Genomic DNA, 21,794 nt, shown 5'->3' on the forward strand with positions numbered 1-21,794 from the left:
TTTACGAAATAAATTTAGCGGAGATGATAAAATAAAAAGGGGCGATTTAACAACGATTACGTGCAATAACGTGGTAATAAATATCGCTCTCCAGGTAACCCTCGGGCTCTACCGGGCCCGGAGTGCGGCGCACGCAATGAACCTATTGGATAATCTCCTTAAACTGATATGAAATTTTGTTTTTTCACCGCTAAATGTGCGCTGAATCGATGGAACCAATAAATTTCATGAATATTGCAATAGTTGTTAATGGAACGTACAAAAAATACTGCCAACAGAAAGTTATCAACTTATAACTTTTGGACTACATTTTCTAATTACAAGGTATTTTTTCTAACTGTTCAAACGCCAATTAATTTCAGTAAATGTCAAATAACCGATCTTTTCGAATTTAATCATCGTATCTACCGTCAGCGACTTACGCCGTGACCTCTCTATCGCCCCGGCTCTGGGTTCGAAGCAGTAATTCATTTGGTAATTAGCACTCGTTGTATTACAACAAAAGTGTCCACTCGTGCGCCGCGCGGACCCAAAATATTTTTTTTTTGCGACCAACATCTATAATCTTACCGGAGATCTTAACGGAGACCTCTATTGTTTTACTGATTTCACGCAGTTTACATTTACAGGGAGAAAACGGTTCTTTTGCGTTTCTCAACTTCACTTTAAAAAAATAACGCATTTGTATTTAGGATGTAGTATATTATTTATTGCCTTTAACACTACCTTGCATTGGGAACAAATAATATAATTAATTTAGACTAAAAACAAAAACAATAACTATAACACTAAGAGTATTTCGCAATGTGCTAATAATTGCTGCACTGCTGTTCAAAATGTATTTAAAAATAATGTAACTCCCCACAGCTGCTGCATTGAATATGATTACAATGTCACAGCTTGAAAATACTCTAATGATTAAGAATAAATACAGAGAAAGTACAGCAAAATTTTCTGCAGCTATTGTAATTAAATTTTAAATATCGAAAGTAATAAGTTAACTTAGGTCGATATAACAAAGTATTAATATTTGTGAGTTGGAGGCGATATATGGCGGATACCTGTGCAGCGGCGAGGTTCCTACCCGGCACCGAGCCTCTAATTACATTACTACGAGTAGCAACAGACTGCAATGCAGCGCCAAACATCCTAACACGATGTTTACATCTTGCATAAACTTTGCCATCGTTTTTAAAAACTCTATTTTAGGAGATCAAAGGATTCAGACGAAGCTGGTTCTATTGTTTTTATTAAATTCAGTAAGTTACCAAAAACAAACAAAATACTAAGATATTTAAATTATTTTTAATAAAAATGTCAAACAAAGAGCTAATATTTAACCAAAAGACCAGTACTTACATTATCAAGATATTGTGTACGTGTCAGTATTAAATACTTTATCACTTTATCGCATATTTTTACCACTATCAGTACGTGACTTGATACGGAAAGTAATTATACACACTCAAATTTAAATTTTAATAAAACAATTTCAATTATTATAAAACATTTTATAATTACGCGTTAAATAACTTAGTTTACATCATTTTTTTTTGCTACAATAATAACATCACATACAAAATACTACTCACACAGAGAAAGACAAATACGCGAAAAAAATTATATTCATATATGTATTCACGTTCACCTTTCATATGAATAATTTCACTCTTAAATCTTTAAAACGTTGCTGCACCAAATATAAAGTTACCAGGATCATTAGGATTATCAGAAGTGAAATATTGTATCCACAATTCTTGAAATTCTTGCCAAGTAACTTTTGGTTTACCTTTCGACATCACATTAAAAGCGGCTACATTATCTTCTTTTAGAAGACCGAATGATTCATAGACTGTTGAAAACTCTTCACAATCGATAGCACCGTCACCACCCGCGTCTTCCAGTTGAAACATGAACTTGCAGTATTCCAGCTGCCAGTCCGCACAGGAATTAGGATTTCTGGCATAAATCTCCCACATTGCCACCCATTCCTCGGCAGTAACCTTTCCATCTTTATCAGCATCAGCAGCGTTTTGTAAACCTTCCCATATTTTGATCAGAGACTCCAATGTTTCTTTATATTTAACATCACCTGATTTCCAACCTCGTAACTTGGAGATATTTTCGGCAGCTAATACAAAATCGTTCCTTTCGATGCTTCCACTTGCATCGATGTCAAAGAAAATGTTAAAGAGATGTAGAAGTTTCTGTTTTCTAAATTCGGACACCATTTTTATGCACACTAAACATTCACGGTTGACTCACTAATGAATTTCTGTGACTAATTGTAGCGATCGTGGTATAATTTAAAATCAGAAGATAAATATATTATAAATAATATATAACTCGTTTCTTAATCGGCCAGTTCAATATCTATGAAGAATGACTCGATTATCGTAATCGTTATTAACGAGACCAAATACTAAGTCATTTTCTCAGCCATGGCAAAGGTAAAATTTGTAAAACACCGACTTAATGCTGTTTTCAATATAATGTTCAATGGTTCAAAGCAACCCATAGGATTAGCTATCGAATTAATAATTGTTTTCTATAAAGCTCATGATATAGAGGGGATAAATAAAGTTTCGGAACCTAATTAACTTCTAATGATGATATTAGCCTGAAAAAGTAACAAGACTAAGACAGATTTTCAATTTAAAGTCATATTACTATTAGATTATTTTATTTAGATTATATTCCGCTCAAGGTAATCAACAACTCACCGAATGTGGTGCATTTGAAAAAGTAGAGAGATAAACATAAAGAAAGATAAAGCGTTTGCTCATAAACGCGCGAAATACTAGTACTGAGCCGCGACATCACGTGCCACCGACATGTACACGGCTGTTGCCAACACGGATTTTATATTAAAAAATTAGTAATTTAAAATTTTACGAAAGTTGAAAAATTAATAGGTTTATGAATCCTATGTTTTAACTAATCTAGAATTTTTAAGGTAACAAAAATAAAATGCTGGTAAACATTAAACTTGTATTAGGACAAAGACATTTTAACCATATAAAAAAACATAAAAAACACCCATATGAAAAAATTACAAAAATATTAAGGATGGATAATTTAGTTGCAAATTCACACTTGGACTTCTCGATATTACATTCATTCAAGATATAGAAAAACTCCATCATTAATCAAAGCTAGGCCTGCCGATGATAAAGTTTCCGGGAGCATTGGGATCATCTGATATAAAAAAATCATACCATAATTTTTGGAATTCAGTCATAGAGATCTTTGGCTTGCCTTGAGAAAGCTTTTGGAAAGCAGCCAAGGCTTCTTCCTTACTTGCGCCTGATTTTATGTTGGCAGCTACAAAATCATCGCTGTCAATAAATCCATCGCCGTTTAAGTCTTGCATTTTGAAGATGAACTTGCAGTATGTGTCCAACCAGTCTCGGTCTGCTGCGCTCTTGCTGACGGTTTCCCACATTGTGACCCATTCTTCAGCACTCACTTGATCATCGCTGTTCGAATCTCCCACCTTTTGTAAGGCATCCCATACGATTTCAAAGCATTCATCATACGTGGAATCGCCCTGTTTTATTTCTCTTTGTTTTGCCGCGTGTGCTCGACATGCTCCAAAGCAACAAGACATTTCAAAGTCCTTCTTTTCTATAATGCCGTTACCATCTTTGTCCAACACCTTGAACATATACATCAACTTTTTCCTCCTAAAGTCAGACACCATTATGAATGCAATTGTTTGTCGAATTGTCGTCTGATGGTATGTTTGTTCAAATATTCAGACGTCTTTTATATAGTGAGTAGATTAGTTTTAAATTATATATGATTATTGCTTTAAATTCGAACGATAGCAATTATCCTCCAGTTATCACTACGCAATCTAATCTGCTGGTTGCTGTAGAAACAAGACCCGTAACTTTCCAGACAAAATGTCCAAAGTGAAAGTACATTTAAGCGACACTATGGTGAACCCAAGGTTCGATAAAACCTATTTTCTGATGAAATTAACAATTCTTTTTTCCCTGTTCGGATTAATAAAGAAAAAAATAAAGAAAAGCCCCGAAGTTAAAAAAGTTTATGACTGAATTATCAACTACGTCATTATAGGGTATAGTGTTTTTTGAATGTATAAAATGTTAGAATACAATATTGGAACATTGACATCTGTGGACATTTAATAAAAGTTCTACAAAGTTATCATTAATTGATATATCGATAAGCAAACATCTAGAAATATCACATGCCACTAATAGATGGCACTTTAAATGTTTGTTACAGATTTGTGGACATTTCGTTTTTATGTTAAAGACGCCTAAAATGTTAAAATAAAAATAATAAAAACTTTCTCAAAAACATATGAAAATTAAAAACATTATTTGTGAATTATTTATAATTAAAAAAATCTGTTTTAAGACATTTTTTTATTCTACTAATTCATAATACGAAAGTCATTTTTTTAACTTTATTTGAAAGATATCTTTCACTAAAATATTTTTTCATAATGCAAAAATTTTGCGAAATCAACTTAATGTTTAAATGCAAATCTTGTAATACAATCCCATGCTAACTGTATATAGTAAAAGTAAATAAAAAGTCTTAGTAATGCAATAAACTAGTAAAGCAAAACTCCTAGTCACCGAACGGAAAATTTTAAGAAAAATTTTAGGGCCAGTGCAAAAAGAGGATGGAACGTGGCGCATCAGAAAAAACACTGAGATTGAGAAACTGGTGGCCGAGCCCAACATCATTGGCGAGATAAAAGCGCAACGACTCCGCTGGCTCGGCCACTTAGAAAGAATGGATGATGTTCGTGGTGTCAAACGCGCATATATGGGACGACCGAGTGGTCGGCGTCCAGTTGGCCGTCCCAAATATCGCTGGATAGATGAGGTAAATAGAGATCTTCGGGACCTACAGGTCCGAGACTGGGTCGGGACGGCGCGGGATCGGAAAAAGTGGAGACTTTTGTTGTCGGAGGCCAAGGCCCACTTTGGGTCACTGCGTCACCCTAGTTAGTTAGTTAGTTAGTTTTAGTAATGCAATAAAAAAGTTTCATCGCAAAAAAAATATCTATTTATTTTATTTTGAAGATTTTTTAAAAGTAAATCTTATCTAGTGTTCTTAAAATGTACCAACTTGTTATCAACATCTACCGATTGCTTTACTAATGCATAGTAGATAAAGTTTTATTTTTATTAATTAGAAATAATAGGTTTATATAATATTTTCAGACACAGACATCAATAATGATAAATCTTCTATATATAGAGTAATGTTACTAATATTATAAATGTAAATATTTAGATGGATGGATGGATGGATTTTTGTTTGAAGGTATCTCCGTAACGGCTCAACGGATCTCGATGAAATTTGGCATAAATGTAGAACATACTCCGAAAGAACAGATAGGCTACTAATTAAGTTATTCTCTAATTCCACGCGGACGGAGTTGCGGGTATTAGTATCTGTAACAACTCGGTAGCAGCTCTATCTATAATTTGCTTTAAATGTTGTATTTAGATTTAATGGAATATATTTGCATTATCTTGGGATTGCATTCGTTGGAAGAATCTATCCAAAGATTATGTAACTGATCTAATTTTTATTGGGTACTTTGTAATAGTTATTGGATATTACAATTATCCAGATTATAAAATTTCTTCCTAAAAAGACACACCAGAAGGTATTTAGGAGCAGAGTACTAACCACAGCTAAGTATTTTATGTTATGAGCTAACGTAATATGCGGACTATATTATATTTCCTTTAATGGAAAATAAAAGTTTTATAGCACGAATAATTTGACTCTACTGTGTGTATCGAAAACGAATTTATCTTTGCATGCCAATAGGTACTAATTTATTTATTTCTTTCTTCATTTGACTATATTTTTCTGCGATATTGTGTAGAAAACATAATTCTAGTTAAGGAGAAGATCTGGTAATAATTAACTTGCATTTTAATTGTAATATTTTTAATTAATAACGATATCAAAATAATATTTACAAACACGCTAAAAAAGTATGGAAACGACTAACATTTCACTGTAATTTTAAATCACATAAATAATAAATACTTTCAGGTTAATAATACAAACGAACGAAAATAACGATCTTCAACACTAATCAAAGCTGGGCCTGCCGGTGATGAAGTTTCCTGGCGCATTAGGATCTTCAGTTGTGAAAAACTCATTCCACAATTTTTGGAAGTCTGTTAAGGAGATCTGTGACTTTCCTTGCGCTAGCTTCTTGAACGCTTCTAAAGCATTTTCCTTGGTGTTACCGGATTTTGAGCTGGCAGCTACAAAATCATCGCTGTCAATAAATCCATCGCCGTTCAAGTCCTGCATTTTGAAGACGAACTTGCAGTATTTGTCCAACCAGTCTCGGTCTGCTGCGCTCTTGCTGACGGTGTCCCACATTGTGACCCATTCTTCAGCACTCACTTGACCATCGCTGTTCGAGTCTCCCACCTTTTGCAAAGCATCCCACACCATGTCGATGGTGTCAAAGCACTCCTTATACAAGGCGTCTCCCTCCTTCCATCCTCTCTCTTTCGCCGCTTTTTCCGCTGCCAGCTGGAAGTCCTTCTTTTCAATGGAGCCGCTGCCGTCCTTGTCCAAGAACTTGAACATGAACATCAACTTTTTCCTTCTGAAGTCGGACACCATTTTGAACTTGATCTGTTTTTTGTTTGTTCGTAATGCGGAATGTTTAGGTGTCGTCTTTTATATACTGTGTTCTTTACCTATGAAACGTAGATAAATATTTTTAATATCATTATGATTAGCCAAAATGTATGTATTAAGTGCAGTATTGAAAACCTAAATCAAATGATAACGATTGCGACAACTTATCAATTAGCAATCTTCCTGCGTCATCAATACTTATACGAATAACCTTTATAAAGAAAAAATATCGTCTCATAGATAACAACACCGCAAGAGTCGATTTTATAAACTTTACAGGAGATGAAAATTACTGTATATTTCATAAAAACGGTGTTCTTTTTAGTAATTTCTTAATAAATACGCTATTTATCGATTAAGAAATAACTATTTCTTTAGTTTTGTAGGTTTACTCTATTTTAACTTTTTTACTATATTTCTTTACCTTTCAATTATCATGTGACCAATGGTTAGATGCGGAATGAGCAGCTCATTCTAATAGCATTAAAATGTGAAAACCGCTAAATATCGACTTGAGCGGTGTTGAAAGCTAAAGGACAATATGTAGCGATTGTTTAAATAGAGTATACAGACAAACTACTGAAGTGATACTAAAGACTTATACCGATACAGAAGTAAATTGCCACTTATCTGGGCTATGTATATGCTTTCAGCAAAGCCGAGTAGCAACATATGTATTTTTTTGGCTGATCAGAATAATTAATGATTTAACCATTAATTTAAATATACTGGTTTATGGAAAAAGCTGTTCACAAGAGTTTGTGATAAAATATCATACGAATTTAGAATAAGTTACCAAATTCTGAGAAGTGTTGTAAACAGAGATATAGTCTTTTGTATCAAACCGAGTGGTTTGTTTTAGATTACGTTAACGTTTGCCATTTCAACTATTGAATATACATTGTAGTATAATAATACATAATATATAGTTATTGGCTATGAAATATTTGCAAAACATTTAGAGGAGGTTTATCATAATCCAGTGTGATCAAAATAACGTTCCTGTCTGTTGCGTAATAACGCATAATATACTCTGTACATAGAATTTAAACAAAGATTCATTCGAACCACTAGATTGAGACAAAAAAGGCGATGTATGTGGTTTTATACATTGACTTTATTAGGACAATTATATTAAATATTTATGATTAATTTAAATGAAAACAATTGTAATTGTTTAAAAGTTATATTAAATACAAAATCTAAATCGTGCAACAGAATTTTCTACCTGACAAACAATTGATAAACAATTTTTGATCTCCATCGTTTTACACAAGAAAAATACATTCATAAGTTATTAAGATATAAATTTAAAAACACTGTTTAATTAATCAAAACTACTTTTGCCAGCAATGAAGTTTCCTGGCGCATTGGGATCTTCACTTAAGAAATACTCATCCCACAATTTTTGGAAGTCTGTCAAGGAGATTTTTGACTTTCCTTGCGCTAGCTTTTGGAAAGCTGCCACAGCATCTTCCTTGCTCGTGCCTGCTATTGATCCGGCAGCTACATAATCGTCACTGTCGATAAAGCCGTCGTTATTGAAATCCTGCATTTTGAAGACAAACTTGCAGTATTGGCTCAACCATTCGCGGTCCGCAGCGCTCTTGCTAATAGTGTCCCACATCGTGACCCATTCGTCAGCACTTACTTCACCATCATTGTTTGCATCTCCAGCCTTTTGTAAGGCATTCCACACCAAATCGGTCATGTCCATGGATTCCTTGTACAAGGCGTCACCCTCCTTCCATCCCCGCTGTTTCGTCATGGTTTCGGCGGCTAACTGAAAGTCCTTCTTGTCTATGGTACCGCTGCCATCTTTGTCCAAGAACTTGTACATATGCAGTAACTTCTTCCTTCTGAAGTCGGACACCATTTTGAATGCGATCTGATGTATGTTTACTAACGTGTTCAGTTGTCGCTCCTTATATACTGGATGGATTAGTCCATAATTACCCTAGACATTTAGATTAAGATTATTTTATAAATATCATTGTGACTAACCAAATATAAGTGTTGTATTGAAAACCTAAAGCATATGATAAACTTATTATTTAGCATAATCTCGAGTAGCAAAAATATTATTAAAACATAATATAGACTAATGAAAATAGAGTAAATACCTATACCTATAAGAAGACTATAAGATGATCTCACACTTTTTACCTTGAAGAGAAAGCCTGTCAACAAAAAATTGCTGAAAGAAGGCAGTGAGTTAAAGGATCCAAGTCTGTCCAGGTGATAACGCCGACTAGATTCGAACCCGTCTCACCGCGAATACAGCCATATAAGCACTCGCCTGAAGAAGCTCCCGACGGGTTCGAAACAAGTCGATGCCGTAACCGGTGTTTAGATATGAGCGTTAGCTATTTTTAAGAATTTTATAGACAAACTAGCGGTCTCCCGCGACTTCGTCAGCGCAGAAAAAAAAGCGGCCTATAATTTGCCAGCTTGCAACAGCTACCTTCCCTTAAAGTCCCGTCAAAATCGGTCCAGCCGTTCGGGAGATTATCCGGAACAAGCGCAGCCATGCAAACAAACATATAGACAGACAGAAAATAATAATAAAGATTGTTTTTTCGTTAACAGCTACGCAAATACACCCTGTGTACGAAATATGAATAGTTTTTCGAACATTACATAAATACACTCCAATGTATTATTATGTTTACTTTTGTTATGTATAGATGTATATAGATAATGTTTCAAGTTTTGTGGCATCGACATTGTACAATATTTGTGTTTGTCTGTTAGTTATACTGTTGTTCACAATCGATTAGATATGAATGTCCTTAAATAATAATTCAAGATTAATTGTTTTGTAATCATTTGTTGACGAAGCATATCGAATAAATCGAATAAAAAAGAAAAAATAGAATAATATGACTAGATATTTCACGGCCAATAACAAAATTCTAACAGGACTGAGTTTTGGCAATAAGAAATATTCGCACGACAGTCCTCGATAGATAATCAACTCTCAAATCAAAATTTACTTTATGTTTTCAAATACGAGTATTTTGCAAATAAATAAACAAAAATCCTGACAAAGCAACTACTGTACAGTGTTGGTGTTGGACCAGTGAATTCTTGCAGATTGTTGCATATAATTAAAGATGATATAATATTTATTAACTGTTAGTGACAAGGCAGAAGTGGCTTGTGACGATGCACTATGATTACAAGTCAGATAAGACTGCAATAATAAAAAAAATATCTTACCGAAGAGTACTATGTATGGTATAGTATGTTTTAAATGCATATAGAAGAATTGGCAGAGATGTGTCTTGGTGGCATCTAATAAAAATGTGTAACTACTGTATACCGGTCTCGCTTAAAAGCGTTTTTTTTTTTTCAAAAGGACTATATTTTTAAAAACTTTATTTTTAGACAAATCGAATAAGAATGCAAGATTTCAAAAAATAATGACGTAATGTGAAGAAGCGTCTTCATTAATATTATTTAATAATATACAAACAATTGTAAAAACACATATTTTCATACACACTAATAAATAAGGATATTTTCATGATTCTAGCATCCATTCCATCGCACTTGAATTGTAAATGTTGAAAAAATGTCTACTTCCACTACAGCTACACACAGATTAAAAAGTCGACGTTCCAAAGATGAAGTTTCCGGGTGCGCTAGGGTCTTCTGCCGCGAAGAACTCCCTCCAGAGTTCTTGGAACTCCGCCCAAGAAATAGTAGACTTGCCTTTCGACATCTTCTGGAAAGCGGTCACCGCCTGATCTTTGCTTCCACCGAATGAAACGCAAACTGACGAAAACTCCTCACTGTCAATGGCGCCATCGCTGGTGGCGTCCTGTAGCTGAAAGATAAACTTGCAGTACTGACTCTGCCAGGCGTGCGCCGAGGACGGGTTCTGGGCGAAGGCGTCCCACATTGCGATCCATTCATCGACGGTGACAGCCCCGTCTTTGTCCGCGTCTGCCACACTTTCTAAGTCACTCCACACCTTGAGGAGAGTATCAAAAGTCTCCTTGTACTTGGCGTCTCCCTGCTTCCATCCTCTTGAATTTGAAATATTTACCGCCGCCTGCTCAAAGTCTTTCTTCTCCACGGCTCCGCTGGCATCCTTGTCAAAGAATCTATGCAAGAATAACAGCTTCTTTTTTCTAAATTCGGATACCATTTTGATTCAGTTAGTCAGGTATATTTTGTAGATCTGCTTACGTGTTTAGACATTGCCTTTTTTATATACGACTTTCATTTAATATTGATGCAAGATAAACTTCGCTATCTATCTGCATTGCGGAGAACTTGTTATTTTACAGAGTAGTTAATGAAGAAATAGATAATTGATTATATTACTTTTAATGATAAGTTTTCTTCTCTTCGTCGTGATACGAATTCGTATTCATCATTAGCTTAAAATTACTCTTAACTATACCAAATTTATGTTTCATGATCCTAACTAAACATTACATGTAAAGTTGTTAAGGCAGACAGATGGTAGCTGTAATTATTTTAAACTTTACAAGTTACAAGATTCTAGCACTTCCAAGAAAAACAGCCTCAAGATTAACTTACACACAACATTATTATGTGTATTCACAAGCTGAGGAAAAAACCTTTATTATAATTAACATTATTAAATGCTCGTATCTGTCTACTCTGTTGGATAGCTATTCTGTGCCTAATCTGCATCGATAATGATCTTCTGGAAATTATCACAATCTTTTAGTATATGAATAAATCTGATTGATCTACTTAAAAGGAGTCTTCGATTTTGAATCTTATTAAAGGCTAGAATTGAACCTTACTGAGTTCTAATGAAATATAAATTTATGCTAAATGCATCAATAGACATAACAAAAACCTAGAATAAAACAAACAGATTTTTAAAACCTCATCTTTTTATTTATCGAGATATCAAAAGTTATACATAGAAAATTTCTTTTACGTTAACAAATAATGAGAATAATTCAAATTCTTAAATTTTACTACCATAAAGATTTAATTAAAATTAACGAAATGTCCTTCTGTTAACACGTGCAATAAATATTCTTTCAACGAAAATAATTAAAAACTAGACCTGCCGAAGATGAAGTTTCCTGGAGCGTTCGGGTCTTCGGTAACAAAATATTCTTTCCACAATTCCTGAAATTCGGGCCAGGAGACGTTGCCCTTGCCTTTGGCCATCTTCTGGAAGGCGGCCACGGCCTCGTCCTTGTTCAGGCCGAAGGAAGCGTAGACTGTGGAAAACTCCTCGCTGTCGATGGCGCCGTCGTTGCTGGCGTCCTCTAACTGGAAGATGAACTTGCAGTACTGGTTCTGCCAATCGTAGGCCGACGACGGGTTCTTGGCGTACGCCTCCCACATCGACACCCACTCGTCGGCGGTAACCTCGCCGTCTTTATTCGCATCCGCTACACTTTGTAGACCGTCCCACACTTTCAGCAAGGTGTCTAATGTCTCCTTGTATTTGGCGTCGCCCTGTTTCCATCCTCTGAGCTTGGAAATGTTCTCCGCTGCCTGCTCGAAGTCCTTCCTGTCGACGGAGCCACTGCCGTCCCTGTCGAAGAACTTGTTGAACAAATGCAACAGCTTCTTCTTTCTGAAGTCGGACACCATTGTGACTGCTAGCTGATGACTGTTTGTTTACGTGCGCAGAAGCCGGCGCTTATATAGAGAATTCGTTAGTTTCTCATGTTGATAACGATCAATTTATCTTTTGTAAATCTGTGCCGACACACAGAGATGACGTCTGTTGGTTATCGTTTCGCCGTCCATCTGCATTGCAGCGAAACTAACGTTAGTATAGAGCAGTTAACAAGTACAATAATTCATTTCCATTTTCACATTTTGTACTTATTAACTTTTTATAACCTGGTGCAAAGGCTTATGACTGAAAACTTTAATACTTGTGGATAAACTCTAAAAAGCTTAAACGGTTATGCTTAAGCTATAAAAATGTTAAATTATTGTCATAAATAAACTTCTTCTTTTTTAATGTAAATGCTTCTATTATTTTTATTTATGTAACGAAAGCCAGTGCCTGGAACCCAGCTCAAACACTTCTACTTACCAAACACCTTTTTACAATGTCCTGTCCTGCAACTTTAATGTATGTTTATGAAAAACGGTAATTACTAATTTAAAAATAAATAGTAGATTATTTTACTGTGAACCGTCTGTTGTATTTATAATCTATGGACATGTGAAGCGCAAATAAATGTCCAAGAACAAATAACAATTATATCTGTTATTTACATTCACTTGTTACGGTTACATCACCTGTTGCTAGGAGTTGTCACTTGACATAATTTTACTAATATTACAAATGGAAAATTATATGTATGTATTGATGTTTATTACATAAATCCAGAACAGCTTTACTATTCTGGATCAAACAAAGATTTTGAACAGAGATAGATTACCGTCTGGAATAATGCGTACTGAAACTATGTGGAATACTAATTCCATTAAGACGGTGTCGCATGCGAAAGCTATTAAAGACATTTATGACAATCGAATACGGAACAAATTTACACTAACTTATGTATTTAAAAAAGTTAGCAGAAGTCTCATAACTCTTTCACAATTTCATAAAAAACAATTTTCCATAAATTAATTAAATTCTCTAAGCTAACTTTTCAACAATCATTCATTTATTCTAAGTGACCCAGACAAAGGAGGTTGTATGCTGTGTGTCGCTGGATAAATCAGTTGGAAAAACCTAAGAAAGCTGAAAGGCCAAGATGTCCAGAAAAGTGGAGACTTCTAATGTCGGAGCCAAGGACAACTTCAGGTCGCTGCATTATTCTTATTATTATTTATACTAAATAATTGCTAAGCTGAGATATTCGAGAATTCATTAAATTTAATAACACAATATCTATTACTTTTAGGCTAACATGTCTTTTAATATAAAAATTAATAAGGGCAACATTTCTTTGTAAGAGCCTTTAAACCAACGTGTTAGCGCAAGGATTAGCCGCTAGACGGCACTTCCGCCGCACCACCGGAACTATGGAGGTCTGAACGTCTCTTGAAAAGCCTTTTAAAATAAACTGAGGCAAGGATCTTCGGCAATGTACTGAATCATCGCATACTTCTATGAGTAAGAAAGGATAATGTGTTACATATAGAAATAGTATAAATATAGAATGTTGTAAATGATAACTATCTGCATTTATTTATGTTCAAGATTTTGTTAGAGTCAGATTAGTTTAGTCTAAAGCCACAGAGGCTGTCGTAGACTGCCTGCACTGAGTTTGAATTAACCTGCCCACTCACTATGATGACTCAGAAAACAATTTGTAAATCACCTGACGCAGCAGTAATGACTGGTCAAACTCATATCTAAATTAATTTATAATTTTGATTGTAGCGCAGATTAAAATGATAAAACTCATATTTGTACATCTCTTTAATGAATAATATTATACAATAAACGCAAAAATATACACAAATTTAATAAGCAAAATTATTCGATGTCTGAAACAAAATTTAACTGAGATTAATCAAGGCGAGGGAGAGGAAAACAATAGGTTGCCGAGTGCGTTGGCGTCCTCACTGGTAAAGTACTCCTGCCACAGCTTCTGAAACTCGGCCCAGGACAATGTCGACTTTCCTTGAGACAGCTTCCCAAAAATCTTAGCGGCGTCATCTTTCTTGAATCCCCAAGACTCGTAGGCCTTTACAAACTCGTCGCTGTCTATGCTGCCATCGTTGCCCGTGTCTAGGATTTGGAAGGAAAACTTGCAGTAGACTTTCTGCCACTCCAGCGGGGCAGCAGGATTCTTGGCGTACGCGTCCCATTGCGCCACCCACTCGTCGGCGGAGACATGTCCGTCCTTGTTGGTGTCCGCCTGCTGCAAACCGCTCCAGATCGCCAGAAGTGCATTAAGATATTCTTTGTGCTTCACTTCGTTGATTGTACCGTCCGGCGATTTTGCTACCAACTCTGCCATCGTTTCAAAATCTTTCTTCTCGATCTTTCCATTGCTATCAGTGTCAAAATAGCCAAAAATAGTCAAATACTTCTTCTTTCGGAACTCTGAAACCATTTTAACTCTACACTGAATACTTGTCAACTACGTGCCCCTTCTGAAAGATGGGATCTTTTATAGTATATTTTAAGACTAGTTGTTAAGATAAATTCTTATCTGTAATTTTTAAACCTAGGTAATGATGCAATGATGACATCCAGGGATTAATTCTGTGGATTTTCTGAATTATGTCATACTGGGAAATTCGTAATTTGAGAGACATTCAATGTCATAGAGTTAAGATTAAGCCGGCAATATGTAGGCATCATTAAATGCAGACATACAACTTAATTAGCATGCAACTATTTGAATTGAAGTATTATTTGGTTATATTTTTACTAGCTATCGCCCGCGACTCCGTCTGCGTGGAAATAAACTATTTATATGTTCTTCTAGACTATGCTCTACATCTGTGCCAAATTTCATCAGGATCCGTTGAGCCGTTCCGGAGATACCTTCAAACAAACATCCATCCATCCATCCAAACATTCGCATTTATGATATTAGTAAGATTATTATACTAAGTATTAATAACAAAGATTTAAAATAAACTATAATATCAACAGATTGGCAATATAAAAATAAAAATCTGTTCTTGTCTTTTCCGTGTAGAGAATAGGTCATGACCATCGTGGCTTTGTCTACCATTTACCTATTAACAAATACTTACAAAAACTGGTATCAATTGGTATCTTTTCGGTAACGAGACCAAATCAGTCCCAACTTTTACTTCAATGGTCGCTAAAAAGAGCAATAAAAAACAGACTTTACTCAATTTTCTAACATTAATCCAATTTGTAATTGTACTTTGACGTTGCTACGCTTCTTTCTTGTTATTAAGATTATACTAGAAATCCGCAATTTATGGCCCAAATCATTATCTTCTTTCCATAAGAATCTTATTAATTTCTCTTTTGTGTGTCACAAATGCAGAACATTTTGCTACGAGTTGGTTCATTAAACTTCAGTTAAAGGGTTTTTTAAGAACAACTTTCTACGGTATGGGGTAAGCTTTTTGGGGTGTGTAGAAATAGAGTATCATACTTGATAATTTTGCATTATCACATCCGGTAATAACTTTCTATGGTCAAGCGGTGCTCTGTCCTGTGATATAAGGATAATATATTTCTACGAGTACATCCCCCATCCCTCCTCCCTCCAGTCTCGGTAACTATCTGTATGATTAACGCAGCATCGTTTCCCGTCGTAAATATATGTTGCGTATTATCGTTAAACCGTACGAGCGGCAAAACTCCGTCGTATAATAGAATACATAAGCGAACGTCTTCGGCCCGCCGTGACAGATACGCCGCATCTGTCACGGTCGCCAGCACGCCCACAGACAGACACGTAACCACAAAATTTTATAGATGCGGTATCCCACTAAAAATATTTCCTTACATTAATTTTTTTGCTAGATTTCTTTCATCTTATGTTGGAAAAATTGTAAAGAACACCCTGATAAGACACATTCCAAATTATTTGTAAGGTATCAAACGGTTATTTTTAAAGTATGAAATAGAATATTAATAATTAATGTAATATAATTGATCTGAACATATCTTTAATCACTTTATCAGGTAGGCAACTTTAATCATAAAGTTTACGCAAATAATGTGAAATATAAAAAAGTTCTACAGATATGTTATGACGCACGCAATGATTCAGCTCCGCGTCTTATCGTATCGCATAAATAAATTGTTTTTGTAACAAAAGATAACGTCCAATTAATCGCTTGGTAAATACAAAATTAAATGCCTATTCCTATTCCCTCACAACATTAAAAATATTATAAAATAATACTCTGTTATAAACATCAATTGGCAATTCGTAATAAAAATACAGTCAATAGTTTCTATGAAATGAATACATCACAGAAAGTAGGGTCTTAAAGTTAAATAAAATAAATACCACATCCATTTGTTTTTTCCTTGCACTCCTTGTACAAGAGACTAATGCGATAAAAGAGAGTTCTAATGGCGATAGAGGGATGTTCTCGGGGTGCTCGCAGGGTGCGGCGCGGGGATGCCTGGCGAAGAAGGCAGGGGCACCTAAGTACTCATTTGCCAAATTGTTCGGGATTATAGAATTTTTTCTATCAGAGTCATGCATGCAGGGCTCTAATGCGTCTTTATGACCCAAGCCGGAGATTGTCCAGGCATACAGTGGTGCTTGCGCGTGGAGTACAGCGTGGCTTGTGGCTTGCGAGTTGTCTTGTGGCGTGCGCCGCGCCGATAGCCCGCTATCTATCCAAGCTCGCCCGCTGTTTGTTTAGTGATACGGAACTTAATAACTTTATCGTTTTACGCAATTAGTTCTCTGGAACATTCGACATGGGTGATAAAAATAATTGTTAAAAACTGCAATCATCTTACGTCATACGGAAGTGTATAAAAAATGGATCGTTTGCATGATATTTTCAAATGACATAAAAACTACTTATGAAGATTAATGAAAAAACATAATAAAGTAGTTCATTGGTAAGGTCTTATTCTTATACATATATGTCCTTATATATTAATAATAGTAGTTTATTTATTTATCTGGACTTAAATAATCTATCATCATAAGATATGTTCATTTAGTGTTCTAACAAACAAGAGGGTTGTTGGTGTCCCGCGCAGCACCACAGCAATACATCAACGGACAAACAGACCAAAGAACAAAGGCATTATAAAACCCTCGTGTTCGGGTTTAGATTCCCTAGGGCTAGAAAAAAACACATTCTTTGCCACACTCGTTGTGCTGTGTCGCGGTTTAATTCTGCGGCTTTTGTTCTGGTTACGACTTCAATGAAATGTTAGATAATGGGGAAAATATTAAACAATATATATATTAATAAGGAAATAGATTTAAAACTATCTGTCTAAAAGTTCTGGCTTTTTGTACTACGGTATTTAGATAATAAACTCATTTAAAGTGAATATATAATTTTTTTCAAAATTTTTGCGACCACGTTTTTCTAGATACATGTCCTTAGAAGTCACTCTTTAGTCACTCTCAGCATAATATATTATATTAACATATGGAAATTAATAAACATCGACGTCAACTAAGGGTGACTAGGCTGGTTGACTTTATCTTTGTATTTCTTCGTTGTAATCTCCATGACAATACTTATATTAATATCAACATCAAATACACCAAATATAATAATCATAACGTAAACGGAGACGTTATCAAGATATTTAATGTTAATAGTATTAACTTGATATAAATTTTGATTAACCGCTGACAAAAATGTAAATCAAATTACTATACACTACGCTATAAAGGTAGAGGAAGACCAAAGAAAGTATGGATGGATTGTGTGAAAGAGGATATGCGTAAGAAGGGGGTAAATTCAGATATGACGGCTGATAGAGATGTATGGAGGAGTAGTACATACTGTGCCAACCCTACATAGGGATAAGGGCAGGTTGATGATGATGACACAAACCAACGAAAGACATTAGGTACCTAATATTGGTTATGTCATGGTAAACATTATTGGTTGTAAAAGTACCCGACCCATTAGTCACAAACATGGATGCAAATAATCATATTCCAGAATAACAAGTATTAAAAAAGTCGTAACATTAAAAACGGCATAAAACGACGCCAGACCTAATTCAGTGAAAAGTTAACTGTTACGGTGTTACAGCCTCATAAAACGTTTAAAAATAATAAAGAAAAATTAAATAGAAATGAAGAAATTTAATGGCAGGTGGTATGGACAGAGGGTGTCAGAAAAAATTATATCACATAGAGCGAAAATGGTTTTTAACATTTATAATTTTGAAATCATTTTGTTATAAACACTTTTGATGCATGATACTTCGCAGATATCCTTCCAGATATTAAGGCTGCCCACTGTAGGGCTCGGAGCCTACCCTATGTTATGGATGACAAGTACATAGTGAACCACGCTAGCCAAGTGCGGGTTGGTTGACTTCACACATATCTTTGAATTTCTTCTCAGATGTGCAGGTTGCATCACGATGTTTTCCTTCACCGTAAAAACGTCGGTTAAATATACGTAATGTAAATCGAAAAACGAAAAACACATTGGTACATGGCAGGATTCAAACTTTGGACCTGCAGATTACAAGTCAAATGGTTAACCTCTGAGCCACCGAAGCGGAGTTACCAAGTAATAAAAAGAACATACAATTGAGATCCTCTATTAACTCGACAATATAATAAGTAAATTGCAATTAATTTAATGTTACAGTTTATTTGATAAAAAAAAATTGTGACAGAGTTGCGGGTGTGAGCGATGGGCGCTCATGAGCCCATTTATATCAATTAAACATCGGGTAATTTGCGAACTGCAATATATTCGGGTCGCTTAATGCTTTTTTGTTCCACGTCACAGATACGTCTCTGATTCATTGCGGAACATTTTGCGTTTTGTTTGCCTTTTTGTTGGTAAACGGCAACTTGCCTGAGGCAAATCTCGCTTGAGGCATCTATGAAGTTAAGTTGTCTGTACTTATTGAATACTTATCTTTATTAAGTCACTCTAAGCCAGTAAAAAGTGATATCATTATAATCCTATATTCCGTGAAGGGTTTCAGTAAATTATTCACCGTAAATATAAAAATTTGAATCATCATTTTGCACCGAAATGTTATGCATTTTTGGTACATGAGTCATATGTGCAAATAAACAGTATCCTTTCACGTATAGACCAAGAACTGTTTACATGAATATTATCATAAATAAACAATAGATTGAAGATGTTAAGGATAAATGAACTTGCGGCTGATCCTAACTGTGATGTAATGCTGCAAAAAAAAAACAAAAACGGAATATAAAATATTCATCATGCATCAGCATGGTTATGCTTATAATTATGCTGTTATTTAAATACAGCTAAAAACATTTAGAGTCGTAAAGCGACCGGCAAATTTAACAGCATCATAAACTGATGGAAAAACGGCAGTGAACAATTTTATGACAACGAAATCATCTGCTTTCCTTGTTTACGATATATTTGAAGACCAGAGAAAAAAGTTATAATCATTGATGAATATATAAAAAATAGCAAAACTATTTTATATAGATTTTATAATTTTTTTACCTATAATTTGCTACAAAGAAGTATCGGAGGCTTTTTTTCAATTGTTTTTCAACCTGGTCTGGGAATTGTTACTTCCTACATATTTTAATATCTCATAAACACAATTTAACAGACATCGTGTAATCTTATCTCGTCGTCCGAGGAATCATCCAATCAAATTAGTACAGGTAACTGTATCAAACTGTAAACACCATATTTGATAGTCATTGCTGGTGTTTACATTGCAAAAGAACTGATAAAAGCATGATATAATGTACTTTTTCTTTTAATTCCTTTTTTAAAGATGTTGGTGTTTTCTTTGAAAATTTTTAAGAATTAAAAGTAAACTTTTCTACTGCCCTAAATACAAGATTCGCAGAATCGTAAAAGTCTAGATATATTAGCTCTAAACAACAAAAAAAAAGATGAGAATGTATTTGTCAAAAAATCCAGCTGGAATACTTCTAAACTAGGGTAATAAAATTACACATAATTATGAAAACACTTTATAACATACAGTGCAGTTGCAGTCCGGAAGTAGTATTTTTAATAGCGGCCACAGCGCCGCGTGACCTCATTGCAAGCCGCTAATCTGCAGCGTGGAGTGCTTACGCAAAACGCGTTCCCATTGGACCTAAACATATCCATACATACTACTTCTAAATAAAGACCGTTAACGCTGTTATACACGTCGGTAGATTTTTTTTATTTACACGACATTATCTTAATTCTTACTTATAATTGCGAATATTTTATTTTCATCAGGAAAATAGTGGACCATGAAAACATCCTCGAACACTATCTTTTGCGTTGAACGCGGCCCTGAATTCATGATATATTGATATGGATACTTGTTCTGGTCTATATAGACATAAAACCAAATATTATTATGTTATGAATCTCGGTTTTTCATGTTAGACGTAACGTAACGCAGTGGACATGGGTCGACGTTACTTGACAGGCGCACTCCGCCCGCTACGCTGCACGACTGGTGTGCACGCGGCACAAGGGTGTCAGCTTATTAGAATTTATATTTTTATGCTTATCAACATTAGATGCGTTAGCTTTTATATATCATATGAGAGTTCTAAAGAGCCCTCACAGTAATATATTGTTAGTAAAAAAGCTTACCCAATATGCAATCGTAGCGTTATTTTTCCAACATTGTATATGTGTAAATTTTTACAAACTATTTTTTTTAATACTTTAACTTTCTCCTTCGATTTACTTTACTTCAATGTTTATAGTCTAAGGCATAAAGCTTTTTTTTGTGCATACAAAATCGAACATTTTATGTCGTCGTCAAAACAATAGTGGAAACCACTCTCCGCCGTTAGTCAAACGACTCGCGGCTTGTTCGAGTATTTTACATTTTTGTTCAATGCAAAATAAGAGCGTTGCTTTTCACTAAAACGACTATCTCAATTATATGGTATTACTTACAAACTGTAATGAAAGTTAAAATCTTGTAAAATGGAAACAAAATGCACTGAAGCTGAAAGCGTGCATTTTATGATTTTTTCAATCTTAAACGGAGCTGAAATTTCAAAAAATTCTACTCGAAGTTACATCACAAATATTAAAAATATTGTAAGCATTGGATTAAGATAGACTACATATTTTTCCAGTTGAAAATGTTTAAATGTATACTAGCTATCGCCTGCGACACTGTCCGTGCGGAATTAAAAAAAGTAACCTATGTGTTCTTCCAGGCTATGTTCTACCTCTATGTCAAATTTCATCAAGATCCGTTGAGCTGTTCTGTAGATAACTTCAAACAAACAAACATCCATCCATCTAAATATTCGCATTTATAATATTAGTTTGAAGTATGATTTGCAGAATTTGTTTCAGTAATATAAAGGGTCTTGAGGATAAATAAAACATATTAAAAATGAGAATTACAATTACATTAAAATATATCTATATTTATTAATATCTTCAATAACATAATTACAATATTTATTTCATAATATATTAATGTAACATATATTAGTTAGACACAGACAAACATTTAGCTGATGTTAAGTTTGTGCCGAGACGTTCTGTTAAATTGAAACAGATCG

At 34.7% G+C, this 21,794-nt stretch overlaps 7 protein-coding genes across 7 annotated transcripts; all 7 read right to left on the minus strand.

Moving 5' to 3' along the window:
• Positions 1–1,650: 1,650 nt before the first annotated feature.
• Positions 1,651–2,300, minus strand: LOC106718305 (sarcoplasmic calcium-binding proteins II, V, VI, and VII). Its single transcript, XM_014512354.2, has one exon. The coding sequence runs from the start codon at positions 2,229–2,231 to the stop codon at positions 1,680–1,682; it is 552 nt and encodes a 183-aa protein (XP_014367840.2). The 5' UTR covers positions 2,232–2,300; the 3' UTR covers positions 1,651–1,679.
• An 832-nt stretch (positions 2,301–3,132) lies between these two features.
• LOC106718283 (calexcitin-2) lies at positions 3,133–3,770 on the minus strand. Its single transcript, XM_014512334.2, has one exon. It carries the CDS (start codon positions 3,701–3,703, stop codon positions 3,146–3,148), a length of 558 nt encoding a protein of 185 aa, XP_014367820.2. The 5' UTR covers positions 3,704–3,770; the 3' UTR covers positions 3,133–3,145.
• Positions 3,771–6,099: 2,329 nt separating this feature from the next.
• On the minus strand, positions 6,100–6,648 carry LOC106718302 (calexcitin-2). The gene has a single exon (XM_014512352.2). The coding sequence runs from the start codon at positions 6,646–6,648 to the stop codon at positions 6,100–6,102; it is 549 nt and encodes a 182-aa protein (XP_014367838.2).
• A 1,345-nt stretch (positions 6,649–7,993) lies between these two features.
• On the minus strand, positions 7,994–8,542 carry LOC106718284 (calexcitin-2). Its single transcript, XM_014512335.2, has one exon. The coding sequence runs from the start codon at positions 8,540–8,542 to the stop codon at positions 7,994–7,996; it is 549 nt and encodes a 182-aa protein (XP_014367821.2).
• Positions 8,543–10,227: 1,685 nt separating this feature from the next.
• On the minus strand, positions 10,228–10,920 carry LOC106718304 (calexcitin-2-like). Its single transcript, XM_045681330.1, has one exon. It carries the CDS (start codon positions 10,820–10,822, stop codon positions 10,274–10,276), a length of 549 nt encoding a protein of 182 aa, XP_045537286.1. The 5' UTR covers positions 10,823–10,920; the 3' UTR covers positions 10,228–10,273.
• Positions 10,921–11,528: 608 nt separating this feature from the next.
• Positions 11,529–12,335, minus strand: LOC106718300 (calexcitin-2). Its single transcript, XM_014512350.2, has one exon. It carries the CDS (start codon positions 12,262–12,264, stop codon positions 11,713–11,715), a length of 552 nt encoding a protein of 183 aa, XP_014367836.2. The 5' UTR covers positions 12,265–12,335; the 3' UTR covers positions 11,529–11,712.
• A 1,714-nt stretch (positions 12,336–14,049) lies between these two features.
• LOC106718301 (calexcitin-2) lies at positions 14,050–14,750 on the minus strand. Its single transcript, XM_014512351.2, has one exon. The coding sequence runs from the start codon at positions 14,700–14,702 to the stop codon at positions 14,157–14,159; it is 546 nt and encodes a 181-aa protein (XP_014367837.2). The 5' UTR covers positions 14,703–14,750; the 3' UTR covers positions 14,050–14,156.
• Between the last annotated feature and the right edge of the window lie 7,044 nt (positions 14,751–21,794).

The sequence above is a fragment of the Papilio machaon genome, chromosome 15 (genome assembly GCF_912999745.1).
Source record: "Papilio machaon chromosome 15, ilPapMach1.1, whole genome shotgun sequence".
Taxonomy (NCBI): domain Eukaryota; kingdom Metazoa; phylum Arthropoda; class Insecta; order Lepidoptera; family Papilionidae; genus Papilio; species Papilio machaon.